General features: G+C 34.6%; 1 protein-coding gene across 1 annotated transcript; it reads right to left on the bottom strand.

The window, feature by feature from the left end:
* Positions 1-1126: 1126 nt before the first annotated feature.
* cd4-1 (CD4-1 molecule) lies at positions 1127-20087 on the bottom strand. The gene is made up of 11 exons (XM_039679487.2): positions 19935-20087; positions 11073-11188; positions 8004-8097; positions 7746-7904; positions 7518-7661; positions 5174-5422; positions 4402-4776; positions 2761-3000; positions 2570-2676; positions 2404-2450; positions 1127-2018 (listed from the first exon to the last, which is right to left on the bottom strand). The coding sequence occupies exons 3-11, from the start codon at positions 8056-8058 to the stop codon at positions 1988-1990; spliced, it is 1407 nt and encodes a 468-aa protein (XP_039535421.2). The 5' UTR covers positions 8059-8097; positions 11073-11188; positions 19935-20087; the 3' UTR covers positions 1127-1987.
* Between the last annotated feature and the right edge of the window lie 2226 nt (positions 20088-22313).

The following is a 22313-nucleotide window of genomic DNA, read 5'->3' as shown; positions in this document are numbered from 1 at the left end:
ATGACAATATGTGTGTAACTAGTTAACTAGTCAGACAATATGTGTGTAACTAGTTAACTAGTATGGCTAAAAGTGCCTCTACTAGATTACTAGTGGGTGTTTTAGCTCTTACTAGTTAACTTGTAAAACATTTTTGGCCTTACTAGTTAACTAGTAAGGTTAAAAAAAACATGCTACAAATGGACATTTTGTCCTTTACAAGTTAACTAGTGCAACATTTCTCGCCTTACTAGTTGACTAGTAAGGTCCAAAATGCGTCAACTTGTTAACTAGTGGACATTTTAGCTACTAGTGGACCGCATGCAAATGGAGCAGGCCGGACAAGGATTTTCATTGGTCAATGTTCAAACTGTGTGCTGGAGAGCCTTAAAGGGCCAGATCTGAATTAACAGAAGGTGTGTTAAGTTATTTTGTTTTCTATTATTATGAAAAAGCAATTGATTGAATGCACTTTGGTATAGTAAATGTACAACAACTCAATGCACACATAAAACTAAAGTAAATGTGACATTAATATTTGTATAGAAGACTTGCATATACAAAACAGTTTACATTTGCATTCCTATTTTATTGATATTTTTCATTAATATAATACAAATCATATACATTTTTGTGCATCATCATTACATTACATATACATCATCATTACACGTATGTGATACTGCAGCTAAAGAGGCTTCTGCGCTTTTTACATGGTCAAATCTAACCAGCAGGTGGCAGCAAAATTTGGACGTAACGTAATGTCCAGAGCTGCTGGGATCATGAGCAAATCTAACCCAACTAAATCTAGCACAACTATGCAATATGCTTACACAATCTTTAACCAAATTTTAATAACATTTGAATAAAGGGGGAACATGTCAATTTTCCAATTAAGGCTGGACAATTTTGGCCACTACTGTACACGAATAAACAAGATGAGACTGCAGACATTAGTGGATCAAATCAGAGCAAGTATGGAATTTAAGTCACATTGAAATCAAAATTGAATCTTGAATCTTGTTCTTTTTAAAGGAATATTGCAATATTTATTATAAATGATTTATCTGTGCACACCATATTTATTTAAAATTAATATGCCCTCGTAACCTTTAATCACAACGGGGAAGAAAATACTATCACAACATTGTTGTTTATTAGTTTATTTAATCACTTTACACATTAATACTACATGGTAAAAAAATGTACAATGGGCCAGATTTTTATTTTTAGACCCTAGGCAGGTTACTGTTAAAAAAGACAAACAAACAAGCAAAAATGTCATCTCACAAATACAAAATTACCACACCAGAATCTCTACAAATGCTAACAATTTTGATTTGACAGCAACCACATTTTCCACTTTCTAGAGAAGCCACAATGACACGTTATATGTTATAATACTTTTAGTAAATCTATTCTAGGCATTCAGAGGATAAAAAGATAAGTAAACAGGATAATTCAACAAAAAAACGGTCAGTATCAAAATTTTGAACAGTAAATATACTGATTTTGTGAAATGTTTTATATTTGAAAAAAAAATTAAATTGCTATAAAATTGATAAAAATGACATTTTGTTCTATTATGAAATGCCATTCATATGTTGACTTGAATGGGGGAATGCAAAGGAGCATTCAGAGGATAAAAAGATAAGTAAACAGAAGTCAATGAAAAATATTAGCACAATAAGGAGGCACTTTGGGAAATTTTAATATAAAATGTACAGGTATGTTCCTTATTCTAGTATGCACATTTATCTTCCAGACAAGCTTTATAATATGTCATGTTATTTACACCTTTAGAGATACTGCATATTGGTTCCAATCAAGCATGTTCAATTATATACAGTGTAGGCTAGTTATGAGAGTATTTCACACAATAACAAAGAAATACCTGCATCCCCTGCACAATGAAGACAGTCAGTTCTGTTATGAGAAGCTTTGATCAGGCAACTGTACATTAACACGATTCTTTAAATCAGTAATACAACTGAAAAGCAGAGGATCCTCAGGTCTTGTAGAATCCCTGTGCCTGAGGACTGAGACAGAGAGAGACAACCATACATGAGGATGAGGATGATGCATGTTCATAAATACAGTCACCACAAATGCACTATGTAAACGTGATTTCAGTGCATTAGCAAAATGTATTATTTGCAAACAAATGCTTTATTAAGCAATTATTTTAAACAGACTTATCTAAGAGTTGCAGTTCCGGTGTAATTAATCATGTCATAATTCAACCAAAAAACGGTCAGTATCAAATTTTTGAACTGATTTTGTGAAATGTTTTATACTTGAAAAAAAGTATAACGCTGATAAATATGACATTTTGTTCTATAATGAAATGCCATTCACATGTTTTAAGTGTATGTCCAAATACGTTATTATAAGCATGTCTAGCATAACAACCACCAAACTCACGTTTTGCAGCAGCAGAATCTGGTCTTTCGTCGTCTGTACATCATAGTCTGTTAAGAAGAATGAAAGACATAAGGCGTTTGATTTTCACCTTTCAAACACTTCACGGATGACAGCAGTGTGTTGAACTGAACGAAAACCACTCTTGAGTATCACAGTGAACATTTACCTGTTTGTGTCTGCGAATGCCTATGACGGCGATAACAAGGAGCAAGATGAAGACCACAACTCCACTGCTGATGGCAACACAAAGCCAGATGTCCACTGGAGCTTTCTCTGTGAAACAATTGATTGGCAGCAGACATGTTACACATTTTATTGCACATGCATCACTCTCTATCTTTCTTTCACTTCTCTTACCAATCTTTAATGATAGCACAGCATATGTCAACCTCGTCTCATTTTTCCAGAGTTCACACGTCCACTGGCCACTGTGTTCCATTGTCACTTCAGGGATGGACAGAAAAGGTGAAGAGTGAAGAGAGGAGCAGGAGCGACATTTCCATTTCACCTCAAGGTCGGGGTCAAGTGGATGTCCTAAAGTGCATGTCAGATTCACCCTTTGGCCAACATAAAGTCGAGAACCTCCAGACGAGGAAACTAAGAGAAGGAGAAATTCCAGAGTTCAGAATGAACAAACCAAGAAACGTTTGCATTGTAAATGTATTTATGAAGTTTATAAAACGTAAACATTTGTGGTTTCGAGACAAAAAAAATTCATAATTAACGCACAGTGAAACTTTATTCATTCAAAGTCATTTCAATGTCCAGTGTCACTTTTGTTGGTAATCAGCGTTCCCTGAAGCTACAAGTTACTCATAATTTAAAGGAACACTGTACTTTTCACCTTATTAAATAGTTTTACTTTGAATAACATTTTTTTAAATATGTTTCAAATCATAACTACAGTCAAAGGCCCGGTTTCACAGCCAGGATTCAGCCTTAGTTAAATTAGGACATTTAAGTAGCTTTTATAAACTTGACTTAAAAAAACTGATGTGCATCTTGAGACAAAACAATGGCACTGACATATTTTAAGATATGTCAGCGCTACTTGCTTTCCGTTAAAACGGCTCAAATATGCACAGAGCTGCCAACTTTTCAGTTTAGCTTGGCGTGAGATTTCTCCAACGGCGGGTGGGGGGGGGTGGTATTGGGTTGCCTCTCGCTTACCCCTCTGTTGTCGTGCGTGGTTAGGAGCTCAACGTCTGTCTCGCATGCAAGCTCGCTCTAGATAAAGATTACAAGATATTTTAACTAATTTGCAGTAAAAATAGTGGATCGCGAATGCCTCAATAGATAGACCTATAGATAAACTCATCTTTCAGGTTTGACACATCAGCGTGAGAAATCAGGAGTGTGGCGTGAGAGCGTGAGAATTGGCTCAATTGTGAGTCGAGTTGGCAGCTCTTGGTCTGCGGCTAGGCTTAAACCTTTCTGAAACCGGGGGATATTCTAATAAAAGCTGATTGATTTTATGTGAGATCACATAACCAGACTAATATTAGTAGCTAATACTAACCTACTCAACTCCTTAAATGGACACTTTTACTTGTTGTATAAACTAATCCTAGTAAAACTGAAACACCCACACCACTAGGTGTCAGTATAAGTCCAAGATTTCTTTTATATCTTCACTTATTTATTGTAATATCAGGTGTAGACAATATGACTGCATGCACACTGACTGGTCTAGCCTGAAATATAAACTTTTAACACAACATTTATGGGACAGTTCATGTCAGATTTTTTTTTTTTGTTGAGTGGAAATTATTTAAATGTGAGTAAGGCAAACATTTGTGTGAGTTTTAAGGATATCCCCATTCAAGAAGATAGACTTGGTCTTGATAGACATGGCCGCAGAGTGAACAGACTTTCCTTGAAAGGTAACTTAGTAAAGCTACGCCAATATGGAAGTGCTGTCACAATATTGACTGAAAGTAGCCAAGTAGCGTGGTTAGTTCCTAGACTAGACCCCCAACACAATGTCTTTTCACCTACCCTGCAGAACCTCCACCTTGACTTTACTGCTGAGGGTCTTGCTGTTGAACTTCAGGTTACAGTTGTACTCCCCCCTGATCTTCTCTGATACAGGCAGATTAATCAACGATAGATCCTGGTCTTTTAACTCTCTTCCCTGGACCCTTCTGTCTGTGTCCGCTGTGATATCCCATCTGACCACATGACCAACGCTGAGGTTGAGGAGAGACTTCTGCTGGTTTTGGTCACTGAGAGGAGTGAAGGTCCAGCTACCGCCCCGAAGGCCAGTCTCATTTAACACGGACCAGGGAATGTTAAGAGACAGGGAGCAAGGAAGGGTGACTGTAGAGGACGAGGAGGAGGTATAAATGGGATCTGGAGGAGGAGCGGAGAGGTCTAGAGAAAAAGAGATGAAAAAAAGGAAAATGATCACTATTATTATTATTATACCAGCACTGGACATAAAATAAACAATTAATAATAACATAATTTAATAATAATATTAAATATAATATTATATTATATTGAAATTATAATAAAAATATATTGTTCATCTATTTACACTTAGCATTACAAAAAAGTTAATGCTTCATCATGATTTGCTAAATTTGACATATTTCACCATTTTTGTCATTCTTATAGGTCTTGGCTATAATTATCTTTTAAGTTTCTCGTGTATTATACATTCCTTAATGCTTTAGTAAGCAACTCTCAGAATATAAAAACTCCAGAACAAAAAAAAAAAAACAGTAAATGTATATATACACTGCGTGTTTAAGTTATGGAGTCTCACCTATTACAGAAACAGTTGTTGTTGCTTCAGCTACTCTCCTATCATAATCCACCTTGCATGTCCAAACACCACTATGACACCTGGACACCTCTTTGGTGGAAAATGTCTTTGGGTAATTCTTGTTTTGAGGACAATCTGAGTTTTGAGGTGGAATCCATGTTACACTGGACCGAACTGGACTATTGTCCAGTTTACATTCCAGAGACAGAGAGTTACCAAACATCACGGGCAGTACCTTGGGTATAGTGACTAAAACAGAGAAAAAGGTGGTGAAAGGTGGAATACAGCAACATTGGAGAAAATTTTATGTAATGTGTATAGTTATAGGCAAAAATATCTAAGTGTATATGAAAATGGAATAACCGATTTAATCCTGTTAATAATGCCAGATATGCAGTTTAGAATTTAGATTAAAGTCACTCTAGAGGTTAAATTCTTCGACTTAACCAATGCCTTTATGAATATGGAGATAGATTATTATAGAATACATTTACAAAATAATTTGTCATGTTTTTTTTGTTGTTGTTTTTTCTGCAGTTCAGCCCTATGACACACACTACTTCTGCAGTGTGTACATCCTGACTTGAGCACAACAGTAGGTGAGTCATTCCACTGAATGTATTTGTATGTATAAATGTGCATGACAATACAAGTGTCCTGAACAACATTAATATAACTGCAAATTTTAATTATATAATTTAAAACATTTATAAAAAAAATACTGAGAACTCTAAAAAGTAGCTTTTGTTAAATTTTATCCTTTATCATGAAATATAATCATTAAAACCTTTTTTTTTTTGCATTGTTGTGTATCTCAACGTACTGTCCTGTTACATGATTTCTTGTGTTTAATTGAAAAATATGAACTTTAGGTAAGTCACTAGAATTTGCTAAGTGTCCTCATGCTGTTAGCATGTATGCTATGTGGCCATATATCATGTACCATATCTGCAAACTTTTTACTTAAAAAATCAATCCTGTTCCTTTCGGTCCTGTTACTCATACGGTATGAAATAACAGGAGTGAGTAGTGTCATCTGTTTTATTGATTTAATAGTGTGAATATTAGTTAATATAATACTATCCACCTGATTTGGGAGTTTAAAAAGTTGAAATTACTTAAATTGTAGACATACAGGGAGTCAGTCGACCACAAAGTTGACTTTTAAATTGATATTTTGACTTTCAAAGTGATAATTTATCTATATAGAAGATGGAGAGAACCCATACTATGCAGGTGCCAGAAACACCCACCAATTGCATGCTAAAAGAGAAGGAGTGAAACACACACGCAAACCGTCTTTTCCCTCCTTTTTGTACACTCTCTCTCTCACACACACACACACACACACACACACACGCACATACATCTGGACACTCATTCCTGTTACCCAGTGTTCATTTCTGTTACCAAGTGTTCATTCCAGTTACTAATGTTTTTTTTGTTTTGTTTGTTGTTGTTTTTTTACAAATAAAGTTAAACCACTGTTTTTATGAGTTTTGTTTGGTTCATTTAAACAATTGTTTAATAAATTAGATAATAATAAAAGTTAAACATGAGGCTTCGGTCTTCATTAAAATGAAAAAAAAAAACATTACTTTGTTTTAAAGTTTCAAAATGACTTTGTGTGGTTTTTAATGCCTTAATATAAAGTGATTTTGTTTTTTGTTTTTTTTTTGTCACAAATATAAATTATTTAAAGACATAACCCACCATTTCTTTAAAATAAACACTTTCTTGGGGGAAACAAAGAAATTAATTGACATGCTTTTGAACATTCTTTTTAAACGGCACATGCGTTTTGGGAACAGGACTGAGAAAACATGCATCCGTCTTCTGTTTAGAAACCTTAAATAATAAATTTACCTGAATTTGACAAATACACATTTTGGATAGTTAAATATGTGTAGTATTAGATTCAGTGTTGAAGAAAATTTAAAATGAAAGTGTAATTTTGAATAGTTACAACAAGCAAAATTCACCCATTCAGTGGAATGACCAACATATCATTTACTCATCTATTTGAAAAATATTTTCATTCTATTTTGGAGAATAGATGAGAGCATGTTCACCCAGAAAGAAAATTTTTGTCAATATTTTAACTTTTTTGACTTCTGTAGAACGCAAAATAAGATTTATTTGTTGTTGTTTTTTTGTCCTAAAATGAAACTGAATGAAAATTTTTATTGTATGGACAAAACAGTTATTTTGTTACGCAGAAGAAGGAAAGACATAATGAAGCATTTTTTTAGTGAACTATTGCTTTAAGAGATTTTGAGACTAAAATGTAGATGTTTTTCTACTTTTTGTTTCGCACTCACACTCTCTTTGTGCTTTGTCTTACCATGGTACAGTCTGTAGGTCCTGGTGAATTTAGACGTTAATACATGCTGTTCACAACTCCAAACATCAAAATCAAAATCTTGTACTGGTGAGATTTGGAGAGAGAAATCTGATGACAGAGAGGCATGTGTCTTAACATCTTTCCCTACAAAAGACAAACATACATATTCCGTTATAGCAAACATGCTAGCCTGATTATTATGGCGACGTAAAACGGTATGCATCTCACCCTTTTGGATCCCACTCTGAGGGTTCTTGGAGATTATTGGGTTAGTTAAGTCTAACCCGCGGTACCAGTTCACATATAAACTTGATTCTTTATTTGGTATTTCAAATTCTTTGTTAGGCAGGATAGCGGTCCCTCCTATCTGTGCGTAAACTACTATTTCTGATGATAGAAGAACACATCGGTCAGAAGAAGAATGCTTATACAGGCTGCATCTCATGCTCTTCGCCATGTAACAACTGTCAAGATATTTGAACTTACCTTCCGCTTTGAGAAATCGAACAAGCAGTGATATTAGTATCCAACTAAACATCATTCTGTCCTCAGAGCAGAGCCAGAGAGGATGAATGGTGATCTGTAAGACATAGCCATAGAGAAATGCATCACATATCATAGAGGAAGGAAGGGGCTTGTGGTGGGCTCAGATTTGTTTGAGAGAAACAGAAACCGTGACGGATGGTGAGGGGGAGACAGAAGCTTTGTGGTGGGCTTCGGGTTACAGACATAAAGGTAGACAAGTGCCAGTGAAGAAACATGAAAGAACAACTGCTAGAAAGACAGCGAGACAAAGAGGCAGAGAGGTGTGTCTGTGGTGGGCTGAGATTGTGCAGGGAGTAGATCCGTATCCCTCTCGTTTTCACCTCTTCACCTCCTCCTCCAAACACCCCCTCTCTTCCTCCCTTGTTCCACGAAAGGCGGATCTCTCCACGCTTACACACAGAAAAAAAAAGACCACATGGCGCTTCTGGTGCTGTCGCTGAGCTTGGAGTGTGGTGTGCATTATGCCTGTTATATCTGATCTTGGTTTTTTTTTCTCTCTTTTTGTGCTTGAGATGCACAGAAATCTCTCCTTTTACTCCTTCTGAAGAGATTGATAATTCAAAAAAAATGCAGACTGATTTTTTACAATGTGCGCTCTGTAAATCCTTTAGTTTTTGACTTTAAATTGCCATATTCTTTTTATTTCTACAACGGCAAGGTCATGGGTTTGATTTCTAAGGGATGCATGAAAATGATAAAAATATATATATACGTTAAATGTAATGCATATCGCTGCCAAATACATAAGCGTAATTTATAACTATTTTAAGATAAACAACCTCAAACATGAATGCACATTTAAGAAAATCTAATTATATACCAGTAAATTATAATGTTCCAACTTGATTTTTTCACAATTTTGCTTTTAAAATCATGTTTTACAATTTTTATTTTTGCCAGTCCACCACTGAGAACAAAAAGCCTAGATTCAGTTTATTTAGATTGATAGCATGCATTGCATTTATATAAAAAATAAAACAAGAGGCTATTATAAAAAAACTAGGACTGACTTTCTTGGAAAAAAAAGTAAATGTTGATTAAATATAACTTGTGGTATAATTTGCACCAATATAGTTGAGCACCAAAAGTATACGGCAAAGAACAGTTTGACATTTTGTTAATGGCGGTTACATTTTTATTAAAAGTACTAAAAATCCATCAATGTATAGTTCAAAATAATTAGCTATATGGAATAAACATGTTCATGTGGAGTGGTAAAGGCTACTTATGCACACATGATACGGCTTAAATGTTTTATTTCAGTGTGAAAAAGAGCAGTTTTCAAATAAATAAACAGAATATTAACAGGCACACTGTCTTATCAAATCATTAATCATTCAATGCAAGGGTTGCATTCTGGGAATGTTGCTTTAAATAAAAAACTGCTATGAATTTAAAACCATTAGTGGAGACATGCCGTTATAATAGTTTCAACTATTTGTACTGTGATGGATTTTTTAATTAAAGGGATACTCCACTTTTTTTGGAAATAGGCTCATTTTTCCACTCCCCCAGAGTTAAACAGTGTTTTACCGTTTTTGAATCCATTCAAACGATTTTCTGATATTTAGAAGAATATCAGTAACCAGACAGTTTCTCATTGACTTCCATAGTAGGAAAAAATATATACTACGGTAGTCAATGAGACCAGAAACTGTCTGGTTACTGATATTCTTCTAAACATCAGAAATTCGGCTGAATTGATTCGAAAACGGTAAAACTCAACTGTTTAACTCTGGGGGAGTGGAAAAAAGAGGAGTATCCCTTTAACCATAACATTTCTGTTTCTGGTAGGAATAACATTTATATGCTTTTGAAACCTAAATGTTCCCAAACACTTTGGCCAAAGTCAGTGTGTGTAAAAGTCTGAATCATGTTCGAATTTTACAATATTTTTGCTGGTGGGATTTGCTCTCCGAAATTGGTCTGAGGTCCTCCGGCCGTGATTAAAGCATATTCGAAGGCATTGTCTGGAGTCTGTTTAATTACTGCTGCGCAACAGGTTATAGGACACTAGAGATCTTATTCTAGTTATAGTGTAAAAGTACGGGACGTCGGCTGAGTGGGGCGACTTTCTCTAGAGGATAAATTTGTAAGTGTTGATCAGGAGACGACACAGGTAAACTTAAGTCTGGTGTGTAGGGGTTTTTCTACCACAATACGTAAGGTCCAAATGTGTTTAATGCTCTGAATCTGAATTAAAATATTTCTTCATTTTGCTGCCATTTATTACAAAACTAACTAATTGTGAACTTAGCAATTGTAATCTGATGAGTGTTTTTTGAGTCTCTAGTGGAGCAAAGAAATGTGTAAGAAATGAGGGAAAAGTCTGTGAAGAATGAGAAACAGAACAGAGGAGGAAGAGAGGAAGCACACAAAGAAACGCAAACGATAGATGTAGAGATAAAGACAGTCAGAGACTGCACCTGAACATCTAACCCAGAAAGACAGATGATCAGGGCTGTGGTCAGGATGGAGGTTAAACAGTAAACAGACACACAGAGATGGAGGAGAAGGGAGGGGAACATTAGTAAGACCAATAACTTGAAACAAAGCTTTCAGAAGTCAAAAGGCAGTCCTGCAGTTCACACCATTGCATTCACCAGAAGAATATACGTGTTTTAGATCCCTTGTACATCTGATGACTTGCTTTATTTTGTGTATTGGAAAGTTTTCTAGTTTCTGTATGAAACAAGTTTTTAACCATGTAACATAAATGCCGTAAGAGCAATCGAACCGAAAATATAAAGAGTGCAAAGCTTAATTTCTGTAATTCAGCATATTCTACAGTATATAGACTTCACAGTAAATAATGCAGCTTCATTTAGTTTTTTTGCTTCTAAGGTAATATAACTTTAAAAATAAAAGGTAGAAAAGGAATTTATCTGCTATTCTGGTCTAAGCATAAAAACTGATTGAAATTAAATCATCCATAATAAGAACTGATTAAAGTGTTAATAATGAATAAAGTTTATAATTAGATGTACATCTTTGTGTAAATATACTCACCTTATGAGCGAAATACTTTATCGTTCCTCTTCAAAGTTCTGCAGCGGATGTGTTCACTTACAGGCCTAAATATTTCTATTTAACCTCCGTTGACGCCTCCCCTCTGTCTGATTGGCCTGAGAGGTAAAAGAAGACGTCCGGTTATTTACATAAAGCTGTTAAATTCTTTTTTTTATTTTGGTTAGACATTATTCCGTTTTTCGAGTTATCACTTTTCTTTTCTAACAGCATAATGTCTCCCTCTAAAACATTATTGTTAGAACAATATAATAAATCATAATAAATTTCTAATTCGTAGGGAAATTTCAATCAGATTAATGTCGGAAAAGTTTCAGTGACAACAATTAAATGACAAAATTTTTAAGTTTTCTCAGTTTTCCGATGATAACCAAAAAAAATGTTACACCCAAAAACATTTTGAGCAGGTTTTTTCTAGTCTGCAATAAATATTTTCAGATAAAGGACAACATGTTTTCTGTAACCGTGTGTATTCTGAACAGCCTATTTTATAGTGAAGTTTTTCTTCTTTCGTAGTTTTTTTTTTTCGCCACATCATACTGTAGTTTAACTCACTTATGTCCATTTATACTTTTAAATGTTGATGTTATCTAATACATTTCAAAACATTATTATTAATAAACATATTTATCAGCATGCAACGCTCTGAGCCCAAAAGAATAAACTCTAACAATTTCTATACCTCTGTTGTCTTATAGTGGTTCCATTTTCCTTTACATGCATTACATAAAATTTTGATATCTATCATCTGTTCAAAGAGATCCGATGCCTAACACTCATATTAACCCGCACTTGGAACTCGAGTGCATGCTTGAGCAAATATGAGTTGAATATAATAACATATAATGACTGTACTAAATAAATGCACCAAAATGTATTTTAAAAACACATTTATTTTATGCTTTTATTTGTTTATTTACAAATGTATGTACTTAAACAAAACCCTATAATTGCACGTTTGGTATACTAAATCTGCTAAATTAAAACAACTTATTTTGTACTTAATGCATTTTAGTTATCTGAACATGCTGAAATCCAACTAAAGATATTTGATTGTGCTAAAGTGGAACAAAATGTAAGCATACTTGAGGTACATTTTATATACCTCATGTCTTGCATTTATATAGCTATATATATCTCGCATTTAAAGACTGATATTATACAGTGATCCTACTCTCCTTACTAAAGATATTAAAACACATTTTAGGCTTAATATTAAGAAATGTGCATTATGCAATAAAGAATACTCAAAATGTTTATTTTAAGTTTATTTGCAATATTTGCAGTGTCAAGCGATATGCCAGTATGTTAATGGATTTGTAATAAATGCATTTTAAATACATTTTGGTTTAGGTTTTTTTCACTATGAACAGATAATTCAGTTTCATTTGTATAAGAACTTGCACAAATGTTCTCAGTGTGCTAAATCACCATATAACACCACATATAAATGTTTAGCTGTACATTCACAGATAAATTTGACTTGATAATATGTAGACTTGAAAAAAAAAATGTAGATGCCTATTCTGTAAATTACAGGATTTTTTAAATTAATTTAAATGTTATTTCTTAAAATAAAACAAAAGAGGAACATTATTTGAAAAGTAAAAAAGAATAATTTCATTGTGTAATATGCAATTATGATATGCAATAAAATCCATTCAAATATAGATCATTTAAAGAAGCACGGTCATGGATAAACTATAGACTGCCGTTTCTTATATTATGAAAATAAATTGGCACAACCCAACTTCCTCTAAAAATGGACTGATCTCAGCTGTATGTTAACTTTATTTTTTAATGACTAAGAGGTTTCTCTGTAATGTATCACTTCTGCTATAAGATAAACTCAAACCAATGCGGTTCCTCGGAAGAAAACAAACTAAACAAAAGCTAAAGGATGATTATTAGGAAAAGAGAACAGAAAAGCTTTTTTTTCCAGTCAGCATCTGTCCGTACAATACTTCTCTTTAGATCTCGCTCTTCTCTTTAGATTCATATCTTACATTTATAGTTTGTAACTCACCAAATCAAATAGTAATAAGCCCAAATTCAATGACTTCTGATTCTTATTCTGATTAGTGTGTTAGATTTGCAATAAAGATAAAGCCCCAGCAATTCACAAGTCTTCATACACAGCTATTAAGCTTTTAAAAACAACGGTTCTTCGTTGGGTTTTGCAAAGATCGCTTTTCTTAATAAGAAACTCTTAAACATGTTAAGAGTTTTACATACTGATGTCGTTGGACAGTCTTTGAACTTTTTCTGAACAAAATCAATGACTTTAAAGAACCCAGAAAAGAATATGCTGACCTGAAGTACTCATAATCTAAGATGAAGATGTTCCTTGGTGCCTAGAAAAGCGATCTTTGCCAAACCCAATGTGTTGCAAAAATGCTTAATAAGAACCAACCAGCACTGAAAGGTTTTCTAAGATGAAGATGTTCCTTCATCTCCAAAGAAGCATACAGCCAACTCAAAAACCTTTCAGCGTTGGTTCTTATTAAGAAAAGCGTTTTTGCTGCACATTGGGTTTGGCAAAGAACACTTATCTAGGAACCAACGCTGTAAGGTTTTTGAGTTGGCTGTATGCTTCTTTGGAGATGAAGGAACATCATCATCTTAGATTATGAGTACTTCAGGTCAGCATATTCTTTTCTGGGTTCTTTAAAGCACAAGTCATTGATTTTGTTCAGTTTTGTTAAGACCTAGACAGAAAAGGTTCAAAGACTGTCCAACGATATCAGTAAAACTCGAACATGTTTAAAAGTGAATAAAGCATCCTGCTGTAAAAGAATAAAAGCGACAGGTACTGTAGAGCATCTTTCAGCGCTGTATGAACAGGAGTGGTTTGCTAAGGGGAACCACATAAAGGTTGAAACAAACATGTTGCCTGCCTCACATCTGTGTCTGAGGTTTCACCTCTCTGTCATTCTCGCTCTTCCTGCCGTGCTCAGTTCATCTTCTTCAAAAAATACCTTTCGCTTCATGTAGTTCTTTAACTACTTAGATCACTATTCTCCCTCCATCTATCCATCTATCTCCACATTCTTCTCGATTCTCCTGTTTCTCTCGAAGCTGTAAGGAAAGACCCATTTTAGAGGGATCCCTCATTACTCACACAGACTGAAAAGGTGTCGAGACACCAACATAATCATTACTGAAAGAAAGCAAGCAAGAAAAGTGGGCGATTTATTTCAATATGTCCCATACAGGTTTTCGTTACGTGTTTCCCCTTCAGCAAGTCATTTCTGTGTGTACTTGACTGAAGAGGACTGATATTGTCCTCGTCTCCCACACATCTTACCTTATAACTAGTATGAAGGACTTTTTGGGGCAAATAATCAACACTTCTTTTTTTCTTGCCATTTTATCTACAATCTTTGACTGGTATGCTAAAATTAGCGATAATTGTAATACTGTTTTGTGAGGCTGCGTGACTAACAGGGGATCCTCTACCAGATCTGAAATTTCAGAATCGTTTAGTGATTCACATACATCTGCTTAGACTGTGGGCTGTCGGAAATGTTGAAGAAGTCTGAGGAGCGCAGAGTGCTGAAGAACGCTAAGATGGACGCCATTGCAGGCAACAGCTTCTGGGTTTTCTAGTGTAAGAGTTTCACATGGTGAACTGGCTGTTTTGGAAAAGTGAGTGGAAATGACATATTGCATTTGTCATTTTCATTCTTGAGTTTTAGTAGCAAACCTCCTCCATTTAATGAAGTCCTGTAGGTTTGAAATGCAAGTATGGCTAAATGTCAGTGGAAAGAGATGTCGACAGAACGAGAGATTACTGACATTTTCGTGTGAGGCTTACAAAAATGTGTATTTTTAGATTAATGTACAAAAGATTAGATCATATTTTAGTCTGCAAATTTCGAAACCTCACAGTATAGATGACGATTCTGTTCCATTGCGTAATTGTTGCGTTCGCATCATGCTATGTTTTTCTGCTGACGGGCCTAGCTGTAAATGGCCCTCTCTATTATTGTATTTTCACAGAAATGCTCATATTTCCAGAAATCGGTCATCTATAGTGTAATTTCCTATGTACTATTTTCAAGTGGCGTTCCACTGAATGCACAATATACGCTAAAATTATGTTTTTGTGGCTTACATTTTTCTTTCTTTTTTTACATTTTTTATTCATTTAGCTGACGCTTTTATCCAAAGTGACTTACAATTGCTATATATGTCAGAGGTCGCATGCCTCTGGAGCAACTAGGGGTTAAGTGTCTTGCTCAGGGACAAATTGGTGTCGAACCCAGGTCTCTTACATCAAAGGCATGTGTCGTATCTGTGCCATCACCACCCATATACGGCTGCCATACAATCTGGTTAAGATGACGCTTGTTTACTTTATTGAGGTGAATTAATCACCTGTCATCCTCAGTGTCTTCTGAGAGGAGTAAAAAAACATTAAACATTCAAAAAAAAATGCTTCCTATTAAATGGCTATTCCATAACAGTAGATTCAGACCATCTATAAAGACAGATTTGTTGTCTTCTTTCTCATGAATTACATGTTTTGTTCCAGAATGAAACTACCGGTCAGGTTGGAAAACCTTTGTGTGACAAATTGTGTGGTATGTGTGTGGGGCAATAAGTGAGAGGATGACAAACAAAGAAAAATGCCTGTATGACACACTTTGTGAAAGAGGGAATCCTGCTCTCATTATGAAAATCCCTCCTCCATAAAAGCAGCACTCTAACAACAAAATCAAACACAGATTCATTCTGTATTTTCAAACTAGTTGAGGTCACCGTTACACACTCCTAGGTCAAGTGTGGCAGTTGTGAAAATTAAGGGTCACGCCCATTGTGATGTAACACTGACCATCCAAAAAGGTGGTTTCTTTGATTATTAAAACACACTAATCCTATTCTTTTAATTCCACATCCAATGTAGAATCTATGAAACACATATGTATTCTGGAATCAGGATGCTGACTTAAAGGGATACTCATCCTGAAATTGTTCCTAACCTGTATGAGTTTGCGTCTTATGCTGAACACACACACACACACACACACAAAAAAATGTGAAAAAGAAATTATTTTGAAGAATATGGGTCATATTGGGTGTGACCCATATAATATGGGTCACCAAACAGTTAATGGACCCAACTGACTTCCATAGTATGGAAATAAAAATATACTATGGAAGTCAATGGGGCTCATCAACTGGTTGGTGTCCGACATTCTTCAAAATATCTTAAGAAAAACATTTATACAGGTTTGGAACAATTTGAGGGTGAGTAAATGATTATCATTTTTGAGTGAACTAACCCTTTATTTATTTACTGGCTTATTTATCGTCCTTTGCACGATAACGTCAAGCGATGTTGTCCAGTGATTTTTTTAATGTACATAACATATTTTAAACCAATCATAACTTGCATTATATTGATAACACGGAACGACTCTAAAAATCCAAGCTAATGATGAACATAAGAAAAGGTCATAACCTAACCTTCTTTAGATTTTAATGAAATAATGCTCAAAAAATGTTACATCATTGTGTAGTTAACGACTCATTGCACATAATTTGTCTGACTAATCCCTTTGATTCATGTTGATTCCTTAAATTTTGGGTCAAAGCATCTACTGACTGCAATTTATTTAATGCAGGAGTGCTATTATAATAAAGATTATTCATGTGTGGCATATTGCTTGTGCATTGACCAAACTCTCTTTCATAAGCTATAAAAAATGCATGCATGCGCAAAGTTGAACTGAGTGCATGTATGTATATGAATATCATATTATATACATTATTTATAATGGCTAATGATAACAAAAGACAGTAGCCAAACAAATCCTTGTCTGAGAAAATGAACCTGTTTTTGCATTATGCATTACCCGTAATGCATTTGGGATTGCAATGGGTAATGCATAATAATTGTGCAAACTGATGATTGTGCTCATTTAATAATTTTGATTCAGATTTTTTTCATTGTGTTAGTGTGTCTTGAAGAATTTGTCTGTTCTCTATTTCAGAGATTTGTTTCTATCACTGAACAAGTGCCGCTCCACAACTACAGCCGCTGCATTAACAGCAAACGGCTAGAGACAAAATGCACTGCTATAATCTGTTGTTTCATACTGTGATGATCATTAACACTGCTTTATTTACAACCACTGACAACCCACTTTTTAAGGTGAAGTAGTTGCACGTTACATGTACTTACTGTAGTAATAACAGTAAATTATGCTTAACTACAAGCAACTAAGCCAAACCCTAGTATGTGCATTACTTAAAATGTAGTACTTATTTGTGTAATTACACTGTAACAATCTCATCTCAAAATAAATTGTAACCCAAGGTGATTATTTAAAAAATGTCAATTGTTTATTTGACATTTTTTCACTGTGCATTTTGAGCTGCACCTGAGGTCAAAGTGTTTTTGATGGATTGAATTTTGAAAAGACGTTTGACAGAACGAGACATCGAATAAAGCTCGTACAACCCTCTCTACATGTGCCGCTAACATGAGAATAGTTTATTGCTGCATAAAATCAGTGCATATCTGTAAAATCAGTTATGCCGGACTGATATTTTCATAATAAAATTAACATGATAAAAACCATAACCACCAGACATTTGCGACTACATTGCTATACGCTGACAAACAGAATCTCTCCATGACATCTTCGACACGTATTATTCAACTAAGGGAACGCAATATGATGGACTCTTGAAAATAATTCTGGTAACACGTTACGATAAGGTTCATTAACATTAGTTAACTGTAGTTAGCATGAACTAATAATGAACTGCACTTATAGAGCATTTATTAAACAATGAACAGCTGCAACAAAGATGAATAAATACTGTAACAAATGTATTGCTCATGGTTAGTTCAAGTTAGTTACTTACATTAACTAATGTTAACTAATGAACCTTATTGTAAAGTGTTACCAAAATTCTTATATTGATGTTGTCATGAGGGATAGCAGACCTACTCATATGTTTTGTATGCGATTTTCGTCAACAATCCACCGACAAAAAGAGATCTTTAGCAAAAGGCAGTGATGTCTGACAATGACGCACAGTTATTTTTTATGATCGGGCATCTGTTTGTATTTGTATCATAACTCCTTTCCCCTGCAGAACACAATGTGGCCTCAGCACGTATTTGAACACCTAAGCCAAACTTAAACAAATAAATACCATTGCATTCAATGTTGTTGTTGTTTTTTAATCGCCCAATTTTCAAGCAAACTATTTAAGTGATAAAACAATAAATTTACTGTTCAAATTAGTGTTTGGATACTTTTGGATTGTCAAACAAGTTAATGTGATGAGCTTGTGGTTAGTCTGGTTGGACACCTGTGTGAACTTGGGAGCTGACTTTATTCAGCAAATAAAAAGCACCATTTTTGAGTGAATACCTTTGGCAGACTTTCATCCAAAACAACTTACACTGCATTCTATTGCATTTTATCAGGTTCATACAGGCCCTAGGAATTGAATTGAAAGCCTTGTTTGAGCATAAATCAGAAGAGTTAGTTGAGGAAAGCATAGCAGCATTTTGTTTGCAGATGACGCTTACATTGAAATTTTCTATCTAATGCAATGCCATTCATTTTTAAGTGGGAATTGTATTGAATATGTTCTGAAAAACTGCAATTAATGTGGATGGATTTCCGTGAAATTGGGTGGAGGATGAGGATGGTGTCTATTAAAGTGAATACTCCATAGTGAAAAAGCTTTTCACAGTCTTCGTTTCAAAGAGAGAAAGGCTAGCAGTTTAGAGCAACCCCTTGAAAATTTGAAGCAACATACATTATGTGATGTAGGGGTATACTAGTGACTTAAACTTGAACCCTTTTCTGAATTTAAATGTAAAAATATCTAATATTGTAAATGATTTTTATAAAAATCTGCTGTTTCTGTTCAATATTACCTAAATATGCACATTTTTTAGGTTTATATTGATATCTCAGTGACCTCAAATGATTTAAATGAAATGTAGCAAATGCAAAAAGTACCATTCAGTCGGACTGTGAACATTTAACGTATTACGAAACTGTTGAAACTTCACAAAACCTTCATCATATCACACTAAAGACTAAACCCGAATAGTACTTAAAGTCTTTGACTTAATCTTCACCCAGTTTATAAGAGTTTGTCTGTTGACAACAAATAATTGTGAATTTTCAAGCAATGATCCGTATTTAGGCCTTGGCCTACAGTAGCCTACGGTTAGAATTAAACAGAAGTGACTTAATAATACGATGTCTAATATCTGTTAATATTCTGCACAGTAAAGGGAAGGCTGACAGATTTAAATAGCCTATTGTATGTCTAATAAGAGTTATAAAACATAAATGCACAATGACATGAGATAACTTAGGCTATTTTGCAGTAAGACTTCAAAAAAATTAATCAACAAAAATATTTAGTATACCATGTCAGTATATCAATATAGACCTAAAATGTCTCTTGAATCGGTTATTTATGTTATCATTCAGCTGTTAAACGTTTGATATTAAGTATTTTGATTGCTAGAGAGACAGCACACCAAAAACAACAAATCGCCATCCGAGACATCTATAACTTTACATTACAATGCTTTTTTAGTTTTTTTTACAAGTAGCCTCTATAGGACCATATTATTTTAATGAACAAAACTAGCTGCTTGTAAAGAAGATCATTAACGAACCCACCACTGTCATTTTATATGGAATATTTGCTAGCTCGTCGTTTGTGTCAAGACAATTAGCTGAAGACAAAACACTTTTGGCTTTATACAAGTAGCTAAACAAATATCTACCAGGCATGCAAACTAATAACAAAAAGCATAGTTTGTATTTGTCATAGTAACAGAGCAATACTTACAGTTCTGATGAAATGAGTCTGTGTGCGTGCGTGTGTGTGTTCTGTTCAGGATCTCAGAGCTACACTGACATTTTCTTCCAAACACATTCAGTCACACACACAGGGCAGGAAACTGCAACGTGACTTGCGCAGCTCTACGCTCATGTGTCTGTGGTATCGTAGCATCATATGCGTTTGTTTTTACTTTGACAGTTTACCTCTATATCAGTGCCACACATCATTTATCAAACCAAAGGCCTTCCGTCTGCATCAGCGAGCCTTTCCTAGACCTCTTTTATTGCAGTCTGTCTGTGGCAGGGTCTGTGGGGCCGTTCACACAGAACGCGTTTTTCCACTCCACTGCGCTACTTCTTCATTATTTTTCAATAAATTAAGTTTTACTTTTACATTGTTATTTTTAAATATATCAGTTGATATGTGTCCACTTATAGACGGACGTGTGTGTGTGTGTGTGTGTGTGTGTGTGTGTGTGTGTCTGTGACCGTTGAGACTGACGCGCATAACACTGCGTTAAAAAACGTCGCGCTTTATGCACAGCTGCACTACTTCCTGAACTTCAGCCAGCTCCTTGTTTCCTGTCTGCCATTATTGGCCAAATTGATTAATTCAGGTGTGTCTGATTATTGTTGCGGTGACTACTGAGGTCAGGCACACCTAAATTAATCAATTTGGCCAATAATGGCAGACAGGAAACAAGGAGCTGGCTGAAGTTCAGGAAGTAGTGCAGCTGGGCATAATACAATAGGCCTACCATATGCCTTTTCCATGTGTTTTTATGATTAATAATGACTGATTTGATACATTTGTGTTGAAATTATGTAATAAAATATAATTATTTAGGCCCTACAGTTCTTGAAACATCAGATGTGCCAACTTTTTTGCATGAGCCGTTTCAGGTAAAATGGTCCAGTCAAACTGCAAAGGGAAATAGCAATTTATCATCAATTATATTTAAACACAATTTCTTATACAACCACATACACTATAAAAATGAATACGCTATATGTAATCAGTAAAACTGTGACAACAGATTACAAGCAATATTACAGTATTAATTACATTTAACAAATTAGAACTGAGTAATAATTAACCTAATTAATTCCTTAAAATTTAACCATTTAAAATGAGTAAAATGTACAAAAAATAAACAAAAATATCTGAATAACAGATATACATCAAAGATGAATGAGGAACTAAATTGCCAATATTGAAGACGCCTGTTAACAAGAAGAATTACTGAAGGAGAAAACCATCATTTTATGTCACCATTATGGTGATCAATGTTTGTTTTAGTTGGGATCCCTTCAGATAAACAAATAGAAAAGGTGATCTGATGGTGTTGGTTATGTTTTAAAATAATATTTTTTGCACAATCATTTGACTGGTTAATATGTACTCATTATTGGATAACTTTTAAGGAATCAATTTGATTAATTATTACTCAATTCTAATTTGTTAAATTTAATTAATAATATTGCTTGTAATCTGTTGCCATTTTATTGCTAGATATACCGGTATTCATTCTTACAGTGTACCATTTCAACTGCATTAAACGAACATATTTCATATGTGCCATTTAAAAACAAAAATGTGTGTGTGTCTGTGTGTGTTACAGATGATGGCCCAATTTAACTGAAACCATGTTGCCCATTTTACCTCAGTGGGCTAAGGTAAACTGGGCCGCCAAGAAAAACATCACTTTTACAAAAAATATGTGCATATACCAATTACCAAACTAACATTATTTCTGATTAATGCCATCGAGACAGACAGTATGCATAGTTTTTTTGTGAGCATGTTTGCTATTTTATAGATTTATCATCCTTATAATAGTTTAGTTAGATTTGGTATGCCATGCTACTTACCATACAGCTTTCTGTTGTAGTCTCGATTTGAATTATTCCCCCGCCCACCATAGCAACTATAAATCAATCAAATCACCTGTTACTTGTCAAGCACAGTTATGACAACTGTTTGAAATCCTTTGCAGTCATTGGCTCTAAATTCCAGAGGAGCTTTGACCCCCAAACCTTAAATGGCCCATTTTACCTGATATCACCCGAAATGTAACTTTCTTTATAAAGTGCATTTATATCTTATCCTACGCCAAAAAAAAAGACACACTTTTGTACTAAAAACAGATGAACGTTCTTTACATTCAGTTGAGTATAATTTATTAGGCCTAATTGTTGGAGGCTATACAACAAAAAATAAGCTTTTGAGTAATTGGATGTTTTTGACGTCTGCAAACAGCTGTGCATTTGTGGACACCTGTGAGCTAAAAAAATCCAGCTGCACCAGTTTAATTTTGTTCATTAAAGCTATAGTGCGAATACACACACATACGCAAAGAGAGAGAGAGAGAGAGAGAGAGAGAGA

Source organism: Pimephales promelas, chromosome 12, assembly GCF_988280905.1.
Source record: "Pimephales promelas chromosome 12, fPimPro1.hap1.1, whole genome shotgun sequence".
NCBI lineage: Eukaryota > Metazoa > Chordata > Actinopteri > Cypriniformes > Leuciscidae > Pimephales > Pimephales promelas.
The sequence above is the reverse complement of the archived record's forward strand: the minus strand, read 5'-3'. Positions and strand labels throughout refer to the sequence as shown.

Excerpts from the sequence above, each read along its gene's own strand:
- cd4-1 (XM_039679487.2), bottom strand. The coding sequence starts at position 8,058 with ATGATGTTTAGTTGGATACTAATATCACTGCTTGTTCGATTTCTCAAA. Across the intron at positions 2,677-2,760 it reads TGTGCTATCATTAAAGATTG|AGAAAGCTCCAGTGGACATC; the intron begins GTAAGAGAAGTG and ends ATTGTTTCACAG. Across the intron at positions 2,019-2,403 it reads AGATTCTGCTGCTGCAAAAC|TCCTCAGGCACAGGGATTCT; the intron begins GTGAGTTTGGTG and ends TCTCTGTCTCAG.